At 33.6% G+C, this 18,513-nt stretch overlaps 2 protein-coding genes across 2 annotated transcripts in view; one reads left to right on the top strand and one right to left on the bottom strand.

Moving 5' to 3' along the window:
• Window positions 1-1,732: 1,732 nt before the first annotated feature.
• On the bottom strand, window positions 1,733-10,899 carry LOC100373067 (E3 ubiquitin-protein ligase RNF185-like). The gene is made up of 5 exons (XM_085491196.1): window positions 10,583-10,899; window positions 7,360-7,491; window positions 5,713-5,767; window positions 4,499-4,616; window positions 1,733-3,987 (listed from the first exon to the last, which is right to left on the bottom strand). The coding sequence occupies exons 1-5, from the start codon at window positions 10,759-10,761 to the stop codon at window positions 3,890-3,892; spliced, it is 582 nt and encodes a 193-aa protein (XP_085347322.1). The 5' UTR covers window positions 10,762-10,899; the 3' UTR covers window positions 1,733-3,889.
• Window positions 10,900-11,349: 450 nt separating this feature from the next.
• Window positions 11,350-18,513, top strand: part of LOC102802911 (eukaryotic translation initiation factor 4E transporter-like) — a 44,437-nt gene continuing 37,273 nt past the window's right edge. The window contains exon 1 of the mRNA XM_085491195.1: window positions 11,350-11,619. The gene's annotated coding sequence lies outside the window, so the exon portion shown is untranslated. The remainder of the gene's footprint in view (window positions 11,620-18,513) is intronic.

The raw sequence follows: 18,513 nt of genomic DNA, 5'->3' as shown, positions 1-18,513 counted from the left end.
AACAGCCAACTTTCAATATATGTTATCTACAATCAAACCAAAATATATTTATGGTGTATGCGATTTTGTGTAGCTTGAGTAAACAGCTGTTAGAAATATGAAAAATACGGTCTTAAAGAATTAAAAACGTTATTCAGACACACAAGTTGCCTCCAAGAAATCCAAAATAGGGTCAGTCTAGTAACGGCAAAAACAACCTTTACAATCTCTTGAGGAACTCACTCACTCAAATATTTATAACGGTAAATGCATACATTGATGTTTTCATTAGAAAAGCTTGTAACATTTTGTATGATGTCATATAATGAAACAACTATACATGTAGTTGAATTGTGCTATGTTGTGCTTCACTCCTTTTGCACGCAGATTTAGGGGGAGGCGCGCCAGGATCCGCCAATGTTTTGTAACTATGTTTAAAGCGGGGGAGTAGTCACCTGCGCATGCGTCAGAAGGGCCATAGCGTGTCATTGTTTACAAACAAGCGTCTACCCATGAGCTTTTGCGGTTTTAGCGCGTGTTGTTATCGTCGCTTGGAACTCAATTTCCGCGCGTGCGCAGGTGACGACACTCCCGCTTTAATAAACAGGGTTATGCTATTGACGCATTATGCCACATTTTTCTTGATCAGTTATAAAAACAGTGAAAAATGTATGTGGAATACTCTAAGCATTGGGGTGTGTGCTTGAACATTAGTATTAGAGTAATTTCATCAAAACTGTGAACTGCTTTAATTTTGACCAAAAGAGTGTTTTCAAAGTCAGTTTTATTTTTGATAAATGTGTATTAACCAGAAATTACTTCTTAAACAATTGTGATTTCTTCCATCTATTGATATTGAAGCCTAGTCTAGTACTCCCAAGGATTGTATTGTAAATGATTCACAATTATCAGCACAGGCAATGAGTAAGATTCGCTTTGTGACCAGTGAAAAGTTTGACTGTGACCAAAAATGTCTTGAACTTGAACAACAATTTTCTGAATATTTTCACACTAGACTTCGAAAAAATTATATACAAGTTTGACATTATTTAGATTATATCTACTCATGTTATCAAACGCATAACAAATTATTAACATTGACATAAAACACCCTATAATCCATCAGTGTGACTTCTGTTTTTAAAAACTAATGTAGTATATAAAGAACTAGCTCCCAATTGGCTGCGACGTTACCCGCAAGTTGTATTAACGCGCACACGTATATTTAAAGGGTGGCGGTTATTGTGTCACGTCCTGTTCGATATTGGACTCGTATTGACGTACGCAGCGTGTATAAAATATTTTGTTTACATGAAATTCAAACACACACTGCCACCACTGCCATTTTCATAAAAGCAGTAAAACAACAGTTATTTTATTTTTGGGTGTGTCCAACTGGTTCCTGTCAACTAGTAACTTCACAAAATGTAAATACAACTGTAAGTGCAACTGCCGATACCTCAAACTTCATTAACATTGCAAGCAAGATAATAAACGAGCAGCTATGAGGATCTGTTGATCAATCCATACACATACATATTAAGACTAATAATAGAAGGCATTAAGTCAAAGCCATGCCAAGGACTTTGTGCTTGCCGTTACCGGATGCCTCTATTCACTAGCATTGCAAGTTGAGGTTACAACAATATAGACCAATTCATTAACAATTTAAATATTCATGGCGAGAAAAATTATAGCATCCAAAGGATTGATATGAGAAATTAAGAGATGACACTCAAATCAAACATACGAGTTTAATTAACTGAAGTATGGTATATAATTTAGAATAAGGTATGTAAATATGACATTACTTTTAAAAAAAACAAAAACAATTGCTGTAGTTGAGGACATAACACTGATTTACTTGCATGGAGAGTGGCAAACGTATAGTTGACTCAAATGTTGTCTCCTAAATTACAGTTCATTTCCATAATTAAGAATAGGAGAAAAAAGGGCAGAAAAATTTGGGTGAGAAAGTTAAAGATCACCCACATATACCCAAAGTGTTAAAATGTTTGAACAGAAATTGTAATAACCATGTAAATAATAATAATAATAATTCATAGTGATAATATTTATTCAGGAATTGGTAAGTTCAACTGGTTAAATTTTAACACCAATTTATTTTACATATTGTGAAAATAGGTTGTATGGAGCCAATTGCTTTCCACGGGTTCTATCGTAATCGTAAGCACTCAATTACTGATGACGTGCTAAACATTTTCGTAGCACTACGAGTGCAGAATCAAATTATTTGTTTGTTTGTGCCTGTAAATCACTGGTAGTCGTGGAATTCATTTATAAAATATTTGTGCATTGTTTTAAAGAGAGGAAGTTGTGGCACATGTAAATTACATTTTTTTTTGTTAACTACGCAACCACCACTGCCCTTTAAAATTTACTATAAATTACCAAAGTTACATAATTTCTGTATATTTACAATACCGGTACATGTATAGTAGGTTTCCCATAGAAATCTACTATTTATGATTATCTTGCCTGTGTATATAAGAATACTATGGTAATCTTTTATGATAACTTAAAAATTAATTAACAGCATTTTTGAAAAAAAATATCACAAAATAATGTATTCTATCATAACAATATATCCCATAAAAGATGAATATCCCATAGAACATGAAAATTCTATAGAATGTGAATATCCCATAGAACATGAATATTCTATAGAATGTGAATATCCCATAGAACATGAATATTCTATAGAATGTGAATATCCCATAGAACATGAATATTCTTTAGAATGTGAATATCTCATAGAACATGAATATTCTACAGAATGTGAATATCCCATAGAATGTGAATATCCTGTAGAACATAAATATTCCATAGAATATAAATGGTTCATACAATAAAATAGTGACTTTAGCAAACAGAGCAGAATCGTACAGTATCCTTTCCAGGAAGAAGTAACCTGTTATTTCTATCAAAATAGCAGCATTTTTATTTCATTAAGAGTAGGTTTGGAAGATGCTATTGAGAAACTAACCAAATCATGTTTCAAAATATACTCATAAGATGTATCGCTATTCACTGAACAATAAAATAGATAACCGTATATATTTTTGCTCAGTGTGAATATGGGCTGAAAAAAAGACACATATTAATGTTAAATACTTTCCAAAATTTAAAATTTATAATTTATTGAGTTTCTAGTGCAGTATTTTCCCATTTTATTCCATGAAAAGTTCTCTCTAACAATGCATTGTATGTATCCATGGTAACTGTAAAATTTTATTTTATCCAACTGTCTTAAAACACCCTTGTTAAATTGACACAAGTGAAAGATTAAAAAATATGCAAAATAAACTAATTAATGTGCATACATTTATAAACTAATCAGATCTGGCACTTGCTATCTAAATTTCACCTGTGGAGGCAGGTTAGGCCAAAAAAAAAAAAAAAAAAAAACTTATGTTGCCCTGAAGTTGAAAAATTGGGTCAGTCGGTCGGATTTTTTTTTTCAAATTCGTTAAAACTAAGAGTATCGTAAATAGCCAAGGTATATGGACTTTATAGTATTCGGAACATGTCAGAGAAATACAGATCAACCCGAGTTTCAAAGTCGCCACTTACGGAGACTATGGGCATCAAACAACGGTCCAGGATCCTTAATTTTTAGAGGAAACACTTTTTTACTGCTTAAAATGGTGAGTTTTTAATATTTGGGCCTATTAAAAAAAAAAAAAAACGCGACCCGATATTTCATATTTTTCAGTCGCGGTTGCTGAGGGCAACAAAACAAATTATTTTTTTTTGGTCTTATGGAGATATCGGTCAAACAAAATTTTTACACATACATACACACAGACAAACACACACACAGAGTACAACACACAGTTCTGGTTGTGCTCTTGCAAATAAAAGCTAGCATTATAGATGTGATTCCTTCTTAAGCAACTAATAGCCAGAACATAAAAAGCAAGGCAACCCAAAGAAATACTCTAGATAAAAACTGTTCTTCCTCGTGTTCCTGGGTCCCAGCATTAGCTATAACACAAACAAAAAAATAAGGTCATTAAGATAGAAAGCCTACTCAAGAATGATTATAATTACAGTAATGACTTAAAGCACAAATGGTCAAGGGTAGATGTTTGTTTGTAAACAACAACACGCAATGGCCATCTGCCACATGTCTAAGTGCGTTTATATTTAAAAATTTAAATCATAATTTGTACTTTTTGAAAACTTGGCTTTAGAAATGAAACTCTCCTCAAAATAGCAATATTCGTATATATTTTTGATCAATTTTCCTGCTTTTATTATATATTTATCCTTCAATGATGAGATTCCCATTGCATGCTTGCTTCTGTGTTCAATGTAAACAATGAAAGGTGATCAAATGTAACATCAATAATTCAGAACAGGTTCACCAGTATTGTTTTCAAATCAGGGAAATATAATAGCAAACAGTTGCATACTAATTTAAACATACTTCCAAGCCTTTTGAGTAGGCTTGCCATACTCAACAAATTACATACACATACAGTATCAGTCTTACCTGGCCTGGGTCTTCCGTCATTGAGATTAAATGTGGATGCGAAAATTCCAAATGGAAAAGCACCAATACCAAAAGACATCTGAAAACCACCATCTCCAAATCCAAATCCTTGGAATGGCTGGAAAACATAGAAATGGAATAATTTATCAGTCATTATACCCACACATCATTTGGTCTGGAATACATAAAGGTGCTGACTGTTCCTTAGTTGTAAAAGTGTTGAGGAAATAAATGACGACACAACATAATATTCCTTTAATCGGGCATATGGTGAACGAAAATTTACATTCTGATCATTTTTCGAAAGTGGTAACATGGTTACAATGTTAAACAAAAAAATGTTCATCTTTTCTGAGGTGGTCCTTGGGTATACGCCCACTCCTTATTTTCCTTGATTTTATATGAGGCCCCTGGGTGTATGACCAAGAAAATATGGTAATAGAATCCAACATCATTATTTTGGCTCTGTGTTCTAGACTAAAAAATGTACGGTAATCATCAGAGGTCTATGCACTTATCCAAATGACCTGTTAAAATTGTTTACTTGTGTACTAATAAATTAAGAGCCCCCAAAAAAATCTTCTCATATGGAGATGAACTTCTAAAGATAATACATAGCAAAGATAATACATAGATCCCAGAAGTCACAGCTCTTAAGCTTGTGGCCACCACAACATTTACCACACTTGTGACAATCACAACTATTTATCGTGCTTGTGTCGCTCATTTTGATCGCACAATAGGGCTCAGTCACGGTGATTGTATTGTTTTTTATTGGACCTTTTTTTTAATAAAAATGATCTTGCAGACATACATGTAGACGTAGACAATTAAAGAAGTCAGATGGTGATGACCGTGTTTCACCAAAATCAATTTAGGTCACATTTATGAAATGAATATGTAATGCATAAGCCATAAATATGCGACACCAATGCAAAGGAATGTGCCACTCACCGTAGATTTAATTATATCTATGTATATGGGTTTTTTGGGGTTGATTCAGATCATGCTATCTTTTCTGTATTTATTAAATATTATTTTTCAAGGTTGGTTGAAAAAAAAAACAGTTTCTAAACTTCTTCAAAACTGCACATTGAGATTGCTTGGATTTTGTAACAGTTTCAAAAGTTACACACATTTTTGTTTTATTGGTACAGGCATCAAATGCAGTAATGGTTTCATATGGATTTCAAAAGCTGATTAAATTAACTTACTCCATGTGTTTCTGGTTCTGGTCTTTGTCCTGCAGGTCTAGGCGGAAGTTTCTCTCTGTAAAAATACACGGCAGAATTACTCGCACTACTACCATTACCATTTCTACCCAATAATACTAAGCTTACTAAGAGAATAAACTTTAATACTAGAATCAATAAAATATTTAGTAGTCAAAACAATATGCTTGCCAATAATATGTTTGTCTATACAATGATTTGGAGACTATTTTAATTCATGTTTCAGAATACATTTGTTTATAATTATAAAATAATAATAATAATAATAATAATAACTTTATTTAATTAAGCGCAACAATTCCAACATATGAAGATCAAAGGCGCTGATACAATAAACAATCAGTCAAATATTAAAAGCACATTTAAATAAGTGCGTTTTCAGTCTGGATTTAAAAATGTCTACTAAAGGACTAGAACGAACAGACAGAGGTAATTCATTAAAAAGTTTAGAACCTAAATTTTCAAAAGCACGGTCTTTGTATAACACCTTGGACTTTTTACTACACATCTGACGAGTTTTAATAAGAAACTTCGATTCAGATCTTAAACTACGACTCGGTACATAAAATTCGATTAATTCACATAGATAATTTGGGGCAAAACCATACAAAGATTTATACACTAGTAAAAGTAATTTGAAATTGATTCTTTGTACAACTGGTAACCAATGAAGTTTAATAAAAATGTCTGTAATGTGGTCATATTTTCGAGCACGAGTGACAAGGCGGGCTGCTGCATTTTGTACACGAATAAGAGGTTTTATCTTAGTTACAGGGAGACCAGACAATAATGAATTACAGCTGTCTAAGCGAGAAGATATGAATGCATGTACCAACTTGGTGGTGTTATTATGCCACCTGATCACCGTAGTGTATTGATATGTAAAAAAAAAATAGGGCAGAAGGTGTAGCTCAAAATGGCGAGATAAAAAAATGTGTCAACTGTGAAAGCTCTCTAGTTTTAGAGGAAACTTCTCGGCTCACTTCAGTGTACATTACGTAATAAACCATTTGTGCATGTCATATTCTGTTTGATTACAATGTGTAGACTCTTTCAAAGTCAGTTCATGGCGTGCACAGTATCTGTCTTGTGCATGCAAACAAATGAGCCAAACAAAAACATCTTTTTCAAGATTTCGCTGTATTTTTGATCAAACATTATCACATCAATGTGATAGATAGATATTTCGAGAACCATTTTAGTGGTTATTGAATCAAAGGCCAAGATAGTAAATTGTATGACGTATCAGACAAAAATATTAAAAACATACAACTGTGATAATAAAAACATACAACTGTGATAATAAAAACATACAACTGTGATAATAAAAACCTACAACTGTGATGATAAAAACCTACAACTGTGATAATAAAAACCTACAACTGTGATAATAAAAACCTACAACTGTGATAATTAAAACCTACAACTGTGATAATAAAAACCTACAACTGTGATAATAAAAACCTACAACTATGATAATAAAAACCTACAACTATGATAATAAAAACCTACAACTATGATAATAAAAACCTACAACTTGAATAATGAATAGTGATTGCAAAAACTAATGTTTTCAATATATTTTAACAAGACCTGTAGGAAGTTACATATACATTTGTATCAATTTACCTTGGGTCTTCCTGTTTCGTGCTTCCCCTCCCATATAAAGGTATCACTTTATCTTTACTTATACCAGCTTTACAGACGGGACAAACTTGTCTGTTTGGTCTTGTTTCTAGCCACTGATGTAAACAGGGCCAACTGTGAAGATAAAATGTTTGAAATGTTTAGTAGTGTCATCTTTTATTAGGCCACACCGATTTAAGTTTATGGATGACATCAGCGCGCATTAGTTTTCGCCTGTTCTCAAAAAAAAAAAAAAAAAAATCTCCGACGACGAGTCTCCACAGATCGGTTTTCTGTTCGGAACTTGCCAACTCATATTGTCGCAAAGCGCCGGCCTGTCGTGAAACTCGTTTTGGTCTACCTCAAAACGTGCCAATTTTGTTTGTAATTGATCTTCTGCATATGCGTATTGCGTTGCCGGGAATTTCAACATGGCAACCACGCCACCAAAATACGTGAGCATAAAAGTTCAGAGGAAAAACGTAGGGATTGTTGTAGACTGGTACGCAATTGACGTCGGCCAGGGAGACGTGACGTTTACACAGCTATACGAGATGTGTACATCAACATGTGCCTCCTACAAATGAAGACTTCTTGTTGTTGTTTTTTTGATACAGTGTTCTGTGGTTCAATTCGTAATACCAGCTCCATAGTCCTGTGGTTTTAGCAGGTTTTTTTTTTTTTGGCAGGATTTTTTTTCCCGCCCTCTCGCATTAGTTTTGGGGTCTCCAGAAGATGTCATCCATAAAATTAAATCAGTGTGGCCTAAGTGACACAGAAAACTGACACAATTGTTGGGCTACCTAACATTTACTTAGTTTTTTTTGAATAATATTTTTTTGTTGACTAGCATTTTCTTGATTTTATTTTATTTCTCTTAATTTATATTTTTTAGAGATATTCTTACTAACATAATTATATTGTCTGACAAAAAATTAAACCTATTTCTTTTTTTTTAAATATAGAGAAATTACTACTGTAAAATACTATATTTTAGCTGGAATTAATTTTCGCTGAAAAGATTTTTTGGGCGTTTTGTATGGAATTTACTTGCACTGATTTTTAGCAGTTTGAATGCGAAATATAGGAAAAAAGGTATATTCGCTGGATTTTATTTTCGATGAATCATCCCTTAAGCGAAAATTATTAATTCCAAGCGAAAATGAAGTATTTTACAGTAGAGAGCCCGAACAAAAAATGTATTTTAATCAGATTGTGCAAACCCAAACGTAGTAATAGAAGCACACATAAACATTGAATTTATAATATACTGAATCATTAAAATAGGACTTATTCTAACCATAGACACACCTCTGCTATTATGTAACTACACACATGAACAATAAAGCATGTACGTCATTGTTACAGGCATATTTTTTTGTTGACTAGCATTTTCTTGATTTTATTTTATTTCTCTTAATTTATATTTTTTAGAGATATTCTTACTAACATAATTATATTGTCTGACAAAAAATTAAACCTATTTCTTTTTTTTTAAATATAGAGAAATTACTACTGTAAAATACTATATTTTAGCTGGAATTAATTTTCGCTGAAAAGATTTTTTGGGCGTTTTGTATGGAATTTACTTGCACTGATTTTTAGCAATTTGAATGCGAAATATAGGAAAAAAGGTATATTCGCTGGATTTTATTTTCGATGAATCATCCCTTAAGCGAAAATTATTAATTCCAAGCGAAAATGAAGTATTTTACAGTAGAGAGCCCGAACAAAAAATGTATTTTAATCAGATTGTGCAAACCCAAACGTAGTAATAGAAGCACACATAAACATTGAATTTATAATATACTGAATCATTAAAATAGGACTTATTCTAACCATAGACACACCTCTGCTATTATGTAACTACACACATGAACAATAAAGCATGTACGTCATTGTTACAGGCATTTCAGACTATAGCTTTCATCAGCACAAATTGAAAAGTTGATAAAAAAATCTTAAGCTACTGTCCAACAAATCTGGTTACTGAGAATATAGTGAAAACCGTTTTCGCTGGTAGAAAATAACCAGATTCAATGATTTATATAACATTTGTAAGATCAAATTTCACGAAAGTCACTGACTTGATAAATTTTCACAGCCATAAAATTTTGAGAGTAAAGCCAAAATCGTCAGTTGAATTTCACTCACAAAATTAAAACAGTTCACTCAAGATTAACAATGTTAATCACTGAATATAGACATTGTAAGAACAGTCATACAGTGTGTGACAGAAACATGTACATGTATCTCAGTTTACAAATGTAATTGTGATCAGCTCATTAATATTAATTATTACTCACAATAATGTCAAAACACAGTTGCTGGATTGGTCAATTGGAATATTAAAATATTTATAATTTCCTCGCCTTATAGTCGCACAATGTATAATCATCAATGATATAACATGATCAATGATGTCAAAGATAAGCAATAAATATACTGTGGAATACTTTATTTTCGCTGGAATTAATTTTTGCTGAAAAGGCTTTTTGGGCGTTTTGTATGGAATTTATTTTCACTGATTTTTGATGAGTTTAATGTGAAATATAGGAAAAAAGTATATTCGCTGGATTTTATTTTCACGGAATCATCCCTCCAGCAAAAATAGCGATAATATATTCCAAGCGAAAATAAAGTATTCTACAGTAGAAACTAAACATAAAATATCTACATAATGTATCTGAATGGTGGTAATAAATCACAGGGTAAAAAATTTTAAAAAAGGTCAGTGACCTGTTTTTTGTTTCTTTTTATATTTCGAAATGTTTTTGAAACACAACATTTCAATTTTTGTTTCTATCTTAGAAATATTGGACACAACATATAGTACGGAGCAGACTTATGGCCTCATTATTTTTCGTAATATAGTCGAGTGTATATAGTGCGTCATGGAGAATGGGATAAGCACACGTTATGCGTGAACACAGTCCCCTGTTGACAGTGGCGTGAACGGTGCGGACCGAACGTCTGCCGCAAAAATAGATTTCGATTGATCTGGTTAAATGTCCAAATGCTGGTCTATCAGAGGAACATGACGTTGACCATCATCAAATGTGTACAGCACCACGGTTACTAGTGACCATGATAGCACATTACTAAGCGCGATGTGCTGATGCCACTACATGACTTATGTGTGTGTTTTTTTTACATTCGATAACGCGGAAGTTCGGGAAACGGTTTACTATGAAACGTCTACCGTCTATTATAATCGATAACTTACCAGAACAAATGCCCGCAAAGGCTGACAACTGCATCTCTGGCAGTATCTAAACATATATTGCACTCGTACATTTCATGGTTATTCGTCTCATCTGTTGTGTTCGTGCTACTGGAACCTGTAGCCCCTCCCTCCGCCCCAGCCGCCTCTGTTTCTGTCCTCTGAGGTTCTGCCGAGCTCATTCTAACAAACAGTTACTTTGAAGTGAAAACATACAATACCAGAAAATCTCTAAATACACGTTGCATTAATGATAATTACACGGAAATCAAATAGTGGTATGAACCGGTAGTGACTCAATCTCAGTGCGATGTAGGTTTAGTCGTATGTTGACAAAGTTGGTTCAAGATTTGGTGCCTAATTCGGTATTCACTCACGAGAGATTTGTTTTAATTTTGTACCGTTGTTTACACAGTTTTAATAAAAATTACTTAATTATTTATAAATCATCTAACTATGATGCAATCTTAAACCATTAAAATATATTCAAAATGTACATTTACGTGAATTCAAGAATATTAGTGTATCTGAATTAGAAATTAACATCAGTAGTCGCGTGTATTTGTTCATCATTAATTTACTCAACGTGCTAATAAATGTTTTTCTTTGTCTGTTTTAACGTATATTTTGATAAATTGTGGTTACTCAAATAATAGATTTTTTTAAAATATCACGATGGATTTTAAAAATGAAAGTTATTATATCATAATTTAACCAGGGTTCTCAAATCAGTTGAATGACGTCACTAACTTAGTGGGTTATATGCAAATAACTGTGTTTACATCCGGGCAATTTACCTGCCGTGTTTCCTTTTCGTGATATTCCACGTTTTCACGTTTTTGTTATCAGAAATACGAGGAAAATGTTAGTGAAATTGGTACCTTAGCTACACAAAACTAATTCATAACGCTGCATTGTTTATTTAGCTCAGCAACTATCGGCATAGGTTGGTCTGAGTACGACACAACTGTCAAGTACTGTGTTTTTGCCGAGAAGGTGTTCGAGCCGAAACAACGTGGAAAGACTTGTACGGTGTCGAGGTTGGATATTTTCTTGTTTTCTTTTATGTTGTGTTTGTGGATTGCTCGTATTTCGGGGTTGGTGATTTTTGTGCAACGTGTAGACTATATGTTCTTATTTTAAAACTTGCTCTGAATTACCCACTGGTTGCACAACAATGACGGAAGTGTTGTTGTTGCAATGTCTAACATTCACTGTGCGAGCTCTTCCAACATTTCATTGTTTTTCTTTTTTTTACTAACGTTACATTCTCCCATCAGCTGTAGGCTGTAATGCGCACGGACTACGTTGAAAGTGTACACATTGGACATAATATAAAATTAACTGCCACCCACAATGTATGCGAAAGGGTTTGCCCTCGGAGAGGTTTACATTGTCCGTTGCGTCAGTCGGACCATTATTTTGAGCTGTATTAAATCTCGTCTTTGTGTTTGCAATGATGTCGTAGTCGATTGACACACCTGTCTATGTCTAGTGCATTAAAACCCTATCGCTGGATTTTTCATTTGCTATTTAACTATGTATGGTGGTTAGAATATTTTGAGCTGATTTTCGCAGTGTACTTTTTACAGCACCGTGTAAATCGTTTAATTCAAAAAGCAAAATCGTTCTTCAACATGTTATATTTTTTATTCTGTACTATTTGGATTGGAACCTTGAACTTGCGTCACATTTGCGTCTTATTCTGAGCCCCCTTTTTACCAAAAATTATCAAACATTGTTATTTTTAATTTGAGGCTAAACTTAGAATTGACTACTTGTAGTAAATTATTCAGATTTTGTAAGCTGATACATTGTACTGGTCTGTCTCACAACAAACAAACCAATAATTGTCATTTGCCACAGGTAAACACATTATTCCTTTAGTTTGCTCTGTCATACAAATACATGTAAATGTAAAAACAAGTGTACCATTATATATTATTATACATCTGTCACCGTAACGCCATAAGTTACAGCGTGCCGTAATTTTGCGGTATTTTACGGGGTATTTTCATACTACCATATTTGGAAATGCGAATTCCAAATATGGAATGATTATGCGCGTAAGCGTCCTCTAATAATAAAAAAAAAACATGGCTGCCACCTGGATTTAACCAGACTCCATACAAAGAAGTTCGCTGATTCTGTTCTAAACTTATTGGATTTCGGCATTTCCATGATGTATCCTTGAAGGGAAAAGATGTATAATAATAAGGTTATTACGAAGATACCCCAAAGTATGCACTCAGACAGTACGCTGTCGCATCGACCTCCACTGCGCGTTGGTCGATACTGCCGCTGTACTGTCTTCGTGCATACTTTGAGGTATCTTCGTAATAACCTTGTCATAATATTGTTTTCCAGTGACTAGTAAATTGTAGGATATTAACATTTCTAAATGTGCAATTCTTATGACCTTTTACTAAAGAAGTACTTGTAGTTGGCAAATACTGACATTTATGATTAAAACTTAGTTGAAACATTATACCTCTGCAGTTGATAGCAATGGCAACACCCAATGATACTCGAATTGAATCCATGAATCAAGCTGCATCATCACTCCACCTATATTGTAAAGACCAGCAACCACATAACTCAAATATAAATTTCAAATTCACATCAAACTACTCAAACTATAATTTTAAATGCAGTAAAACTCGCAACTCATTTTGCGTTATTTATATTTTAATGAATTCAATTCATTTCAGTACTATGTTAGTATGATAGAACCATGTTACAGTATTTTATTTACATAATGTCCTTGCTGTAACAATGCAAATTTCAAGCAGTTCTTTAATTGGTTAATTACATGTACACTATTTTGAGTGAGTAGTTATTTTTCTCTGACATTCATGGACTGATTGTTTCAAGTTGGTACAAAGACGAGTAGATATACTGGAAAGCATATTCACGTTTTTGTATTCATTGACCTTTGAACAGTTGCACTCAATTTCTAGTCCAAGAAAAATAAATGTTGTGTGTGATCTGTTACCTGCACCTGGGCTGATTTCATTCAAACTTGGTATTACCATGTGTAGTTCTGTTTCTTGTTATTAAAACACATAATTTCAATACGTCGTCAACTGCATTTCAGGCATGCCCTGAGCAGATTGCTTGGTATCACACATTGTGGGTTACTGATGACAAATCCATGTTGATTTGTTTTTCGTTTTGTTGACCTTTGACAAACTAGCTCCCCTCTCCCCAAAAATGGCAATAATCATTTGATTATGTCTTTTACCCCATTGCCAAGGCATGCCTGGGCAGATTTCATTCAAACTTGGTATTTATATCATGGTGGATTACTGATGAACATCATTTTTTTCCATCGTGATTATACATATTTCTGTCTGTTTTATATTCATGCGTCTTTAACCATTTGTCAGACTTGCTTTGACCAATTTTGTTCAAACTTGGTACTAAGACAAGACGTAATAGTTTACATATGCATATTGATTTATTTTAGTTGCAAGTCTTGCTCCAAAAAAACACCCAAAAATAAAAATTGCAATACATGCCTGGGCTCCACTTTATTCAAACTTGATGATGTACTCCTAGATCAATTTTCAATTTCAATGTATATTGGCTGACTGACACTTATTTGTTGTCATAAAAAACAGCAACTTGTTTCTTTGACCATTCCTGGACCGGTTTCAAACTTGGTATTGGCAGCATGTGATTGGTTGGCATTACTGATGCATATCCTTTTGCTTCGCGTTCAAATCACAGACCTTAAGGTCTATGTTCAAATCCAACATGGCTACTGGGTGGCCAAACATCAAATAATGATAGTAAATATTGTTGTTGCTGGTAAAAGTACATTTCTATTATTTAGGCCAAGGACATCTGGTTAACAGGTGGGATTTTTTTGGTTATTTTACTTTGTCTCTCAGTGACTTTTTAATAGGTTTTTTCGATCACAATCATGCATTTTATACTGACTTATAAACAAGATTTTGAAAGACCACCAGTAAGTTATATTTGTTTGTATTCATTATATATACCTTATTTGCCATCAAAAAATATGACCCAACCTCCAAAGATCTTTTAGCACATTTTTTATTAGTCCCCGTTCGGATAAAGTCCGAAAACGGGGACTTATAATTCGGTCTCCGTGCGTCTGTGCGTCCGTCCGGAGTCGTATCTCAGAATCCCTTGGACCGATTCTGTTCATTCTTTGCATGTCCCTAGTACTTTATGTGGGACATATGCACATGCAGTGGTTTAGCGATTCGATTCAAAATGGCCGACTGGCAGCCATCTTGTTTTTTGAAAATGTTGTATTTTGGACATGCTTTGTCAGTTTTCATTCAAATTTAGTACATAGATCATACATGTTAGGATACATGTCCCCGACCGTCCGTGAGTTCCTGAGTCTGTCTGACCGTCTGTGTGTCTGTCTGTCCGTACGTACGTCAGTCTGTCCAACGTCATATTTGAGACTCCTGTGGACTGATTCCGTTCATTCTTTGCATGTGCCTAGTACCTTATGTGGGACATATGCACATGCAGTGGTTTAGCGATTAGATTCAAAATGGCCGACTGGCAGCGGCGAGCCATCTTGATTTTTGAAAATGTTGTATTTTGAACATGCTTTGTCAGTTTTCATTCAAATTTAGTACATAGATCATACATGTTAGGATACATGTCCCCGACCGTCCGTGAGTTCCTGAGTCTGTCTGACCGTCCGTGTGTCTGTCTGTCCGTACGTACGTCAGTCTGTCCAACGTCATATTTGAGACTCCTGTGGACTGATTCCGTTCATTCTTTGCATGTGCCTAGTACCTTATGTGGGACATATGCACATGCAGTGGTTTAGCGATTAGATTCAAAATGGCCGACTGGCAGCCATCTTGTTTTTTGAAAATGTTGTATTTTGGACACGCTTTGTTAGTTGTCATTCAAACTTGGTACATAGATTATACATGTTAGGATACATGTCCATGACGATTTATTTCGCAATTCGATCAAAGATGGTCGACTGGCAGGAATCTTGTTTTTGTTTTTTTATGCGGTATCTTGGACGTGCTCTGTCAGTTTTCATTCAAATTTGGCGCATACATTTACTTTATACATGTTAGGATGCATGTCCATGACAATTTGTTTCAAAATCTGGTCAAGGATGGCAGATTGACAGCCATCTGACTTTTTGGCCTTACTACTATATTTCCACAATTTATGTACCATTTTCATTCATATTTGGCACATACATCATACATATCAGTGTGTTTCATAATCAGATCAAAGATGGCCGAATAACGGCTGTTTTTATTTTGGCCATATTACTATGACACGAAACACATGTTTTGATGTAAATAAACAATCTGTTGTATACGCCACTTGGAACTCAAGTTTCAAGGACACGCTCGCGACAACCCCTCCGCATTAATATGACGAGCACAAAGAGAACTTAACGGGGACTGTGTCATTTTCAATGACTTGTTATTGCTATTTCAATCTAATATAGCCTGAATACAATGACAGGGGTTGTATGATATCACAAATATTTCCCTTAGTATTCTAATTAAGGCATCAGACGAGAATCAAAGGTCTTCATTTAATTTGGAAATTATGTCTCGTAGGTGAAATTTTACAGTTCAAAAAATACAATTGTTGGCATTTCCTTGTGATAAAAAAAATTGTTGGTAATGAAAATATAGAGCAAGCTCAAAAAGAAAAAAAAAACACAAAAGCATTGGCAGCAAATGATCAGTTACTGTAAACCAGTCATGTGATTTCACAGGCTAATAATAAGTTGTTTTCAAACATTGATTACAACATTTACATCAATTTTTGATTTATTAAGACAGTCGTATTTGAATCATCAGTCAAGTCTTGTATGCGATTGAACTTGACTTTCTAAGGTGTCGAAAACTCAAATAGAATCCAAGGAAATGTTCAGTAATGTACTGCGATTTGTAAACAACTTCTGATCCGGATACTTCATACATCCTTAGACTACAAACATAATATCAAATAATACAACTTTAAAACATCAATGTTTTACTGTAAGATAGTCTATTTCAGTTGGAATTAATTTTCGCCAAGAAAGACTTCAGGAGTTTTTTGTACAGAATTTATTTTCACTGATTTTTGAATTGAATGTGAAACATTTGCTGGGTTTTGAAACCAAATTCCATTTAAAAGTATTTTACAGTTTCACAGATGTTCAACCAGGAACTTTCGTTTTATGTCCAATGCTTATACCGGTACTGTTAATTGTGATGCCATTATTTGTCTATATATGCGATGGTGGTACAAGTTATACCATTCTCAAACCACAGGTGACATTTTACACGTCAATCCGAGGGATTATGCGTTTTTTTGTTAGCTCCGCTGTTGACTTTGTCGAGCAGAGCTTATCATATGAGTGATTGTCCGTTGTCCGTGTCAATGTTTTACTTTTTCGACTTCTTCTTGAAAACTACAAGCCTGAATGCTTTGATACTTGGTGTATATGTACCTTGGGTAGACCTCTCAGATTTGTTCATTTCATGATCATATCTTCAATTCTCTAATTTTGGTGAATATTTTTGACATTTTTGGTAAAAAGTGATATTTTCGACTTCTTGTTAAAAACCGCAACTCCAATTGCTTTGATATTACATATATAGGTACTACATGTGCATCTCTCTCAGATTTGTTCATTTTGTAATGATATCTTTAGTTCTCTAATTTTGGTGAATATTTTTGTCATCTTTGGTAAAAAGTGATATTTTCAACTTCTTGTTAAAAACCGCAAGTCCAATTGCTTTGATATTACACATATAGGTACTACATGTGGACCACTCTCAAATTTGTTCATTTTGTAATGATATCGTCAATTCTCTAATTTTGGTGAATATTTTTGTCATTTTTGGTAAAAAGTGATATTTTCGACTTCTTGTTAAAAACCGCAAGTCCAATTGCTTTGATATTACATATATAGGTACTACATGTGGACCTCTCTCAGATTTGTTCATTTTGTAATAATATCTTTAATTATCTACAGTAATTTTGGTGAATATTTTTGTAATTTTTGGTAAAAAGTGATATTTTCTTCTTGTTAAAAACCACAATCATTTATGGTGAAAAATGATATTTTTGAATTTTTGTTGAAAACAGCAAGTCCCATTGCATTGATACTATTCATATTGTTCCTTTTCTAATGATATCTTCTGTTCTATATTAATTGAAATGTGCATTGCAAACAGCGGAGCTATTTCAGCCGAGAGGCTGCTTGTTTGTAAGATGACTTTTTTAGCAAGCATGTTATTTTACCTAGTACATGTATAAAATGACTAATTTTCACTTTAAATTTCACTGATTTACCATTTCAGGCATATTCAGCGGATTTTAAATTTATGGTTTTATCATTTAGATATTATGTTCTATGCTAAATTTTACATGCTCACTGGATTTAAATTTAGCGCATTTTCCAGTCAGTGAAATAAGCAAAATTAAAACCCAGTGAATAATTAATCCTTTTACAGTATATTCGTACAATGAGATTATATGCTAAATTAATATTCTCTTTTCTAATTCTCATTAAGCCAAATTTGTTAAAATATATTTTATATAAAAACATATTCCATCAAGCTAAAAAACAACACAAAATACAAATGTAAACATCTTCTGTTTCAGTAAGGTCATAATGATTGTTTGTCCTTCTGCTGTTTTTAACTATTGCTAGCATAGATTAAGTGCTCGCTATACGTGCATGTTAAGAATACAAGAATGTTTGAATATTCAAATTCACCCGTGGCAGTGTGTTGTGTTCATGCTTCGGAAAATCAAGTCGCACGAAACACTAACCTCCATGCAGTCTGTCAAACTGTCTGTGGCCACTAAGCCTAGATTCTTAGAACCATTATCACCTCTTAAATTACAATACCCTTTAGCATTTAGCTTTGACATATTTCAGAATGATCTCTTGCTATTATGATTTTTGG

The sequence above is a fragment of the Saccoglossus kowalevskii genome, chromosome 16, assembly GCF_978046115.1.
Source record: "Saccoglossus kowalevskii chromosome 16, keSacKowa6.1, whole genome shotgun sequence".
Classification (NCBI taxonomy): domain Eukaryota; kingdom Metazoa; phylum Hemichordata; class Enteropneusta; family Harrimaniidae; genus Saccoglossus; species Saccoglossus kowalevskii.
This window is presented reverse-complemented; position numbering and strand designations above follow the sequence as displayed.

Bases quoted from the DNA above. Each gene is read 5' to 3' on its own strand.
- LOC100373067 (XM_085491196.1), bottom strand. From the start codon at position 10,761: ATGAGCTCGGCAGAACCTCAGAGGACAGAAACAGAGGCGGCTGGGGCG. The intron at 4,617-5,712 runs GTAAGTTAATTT...TATGTTTTCCAG, and splicing joins CAGAACCAGAAACACATGGA to CCATTCCAAGGATTTGGATT. The intron at 3,988-4,498 runs GTAAGACTGATA...TTTGTGTTATAG, and splicing joins TGACGGAAGACCCAGGCCAG to CTAATGCTGGGACCCAGGAA.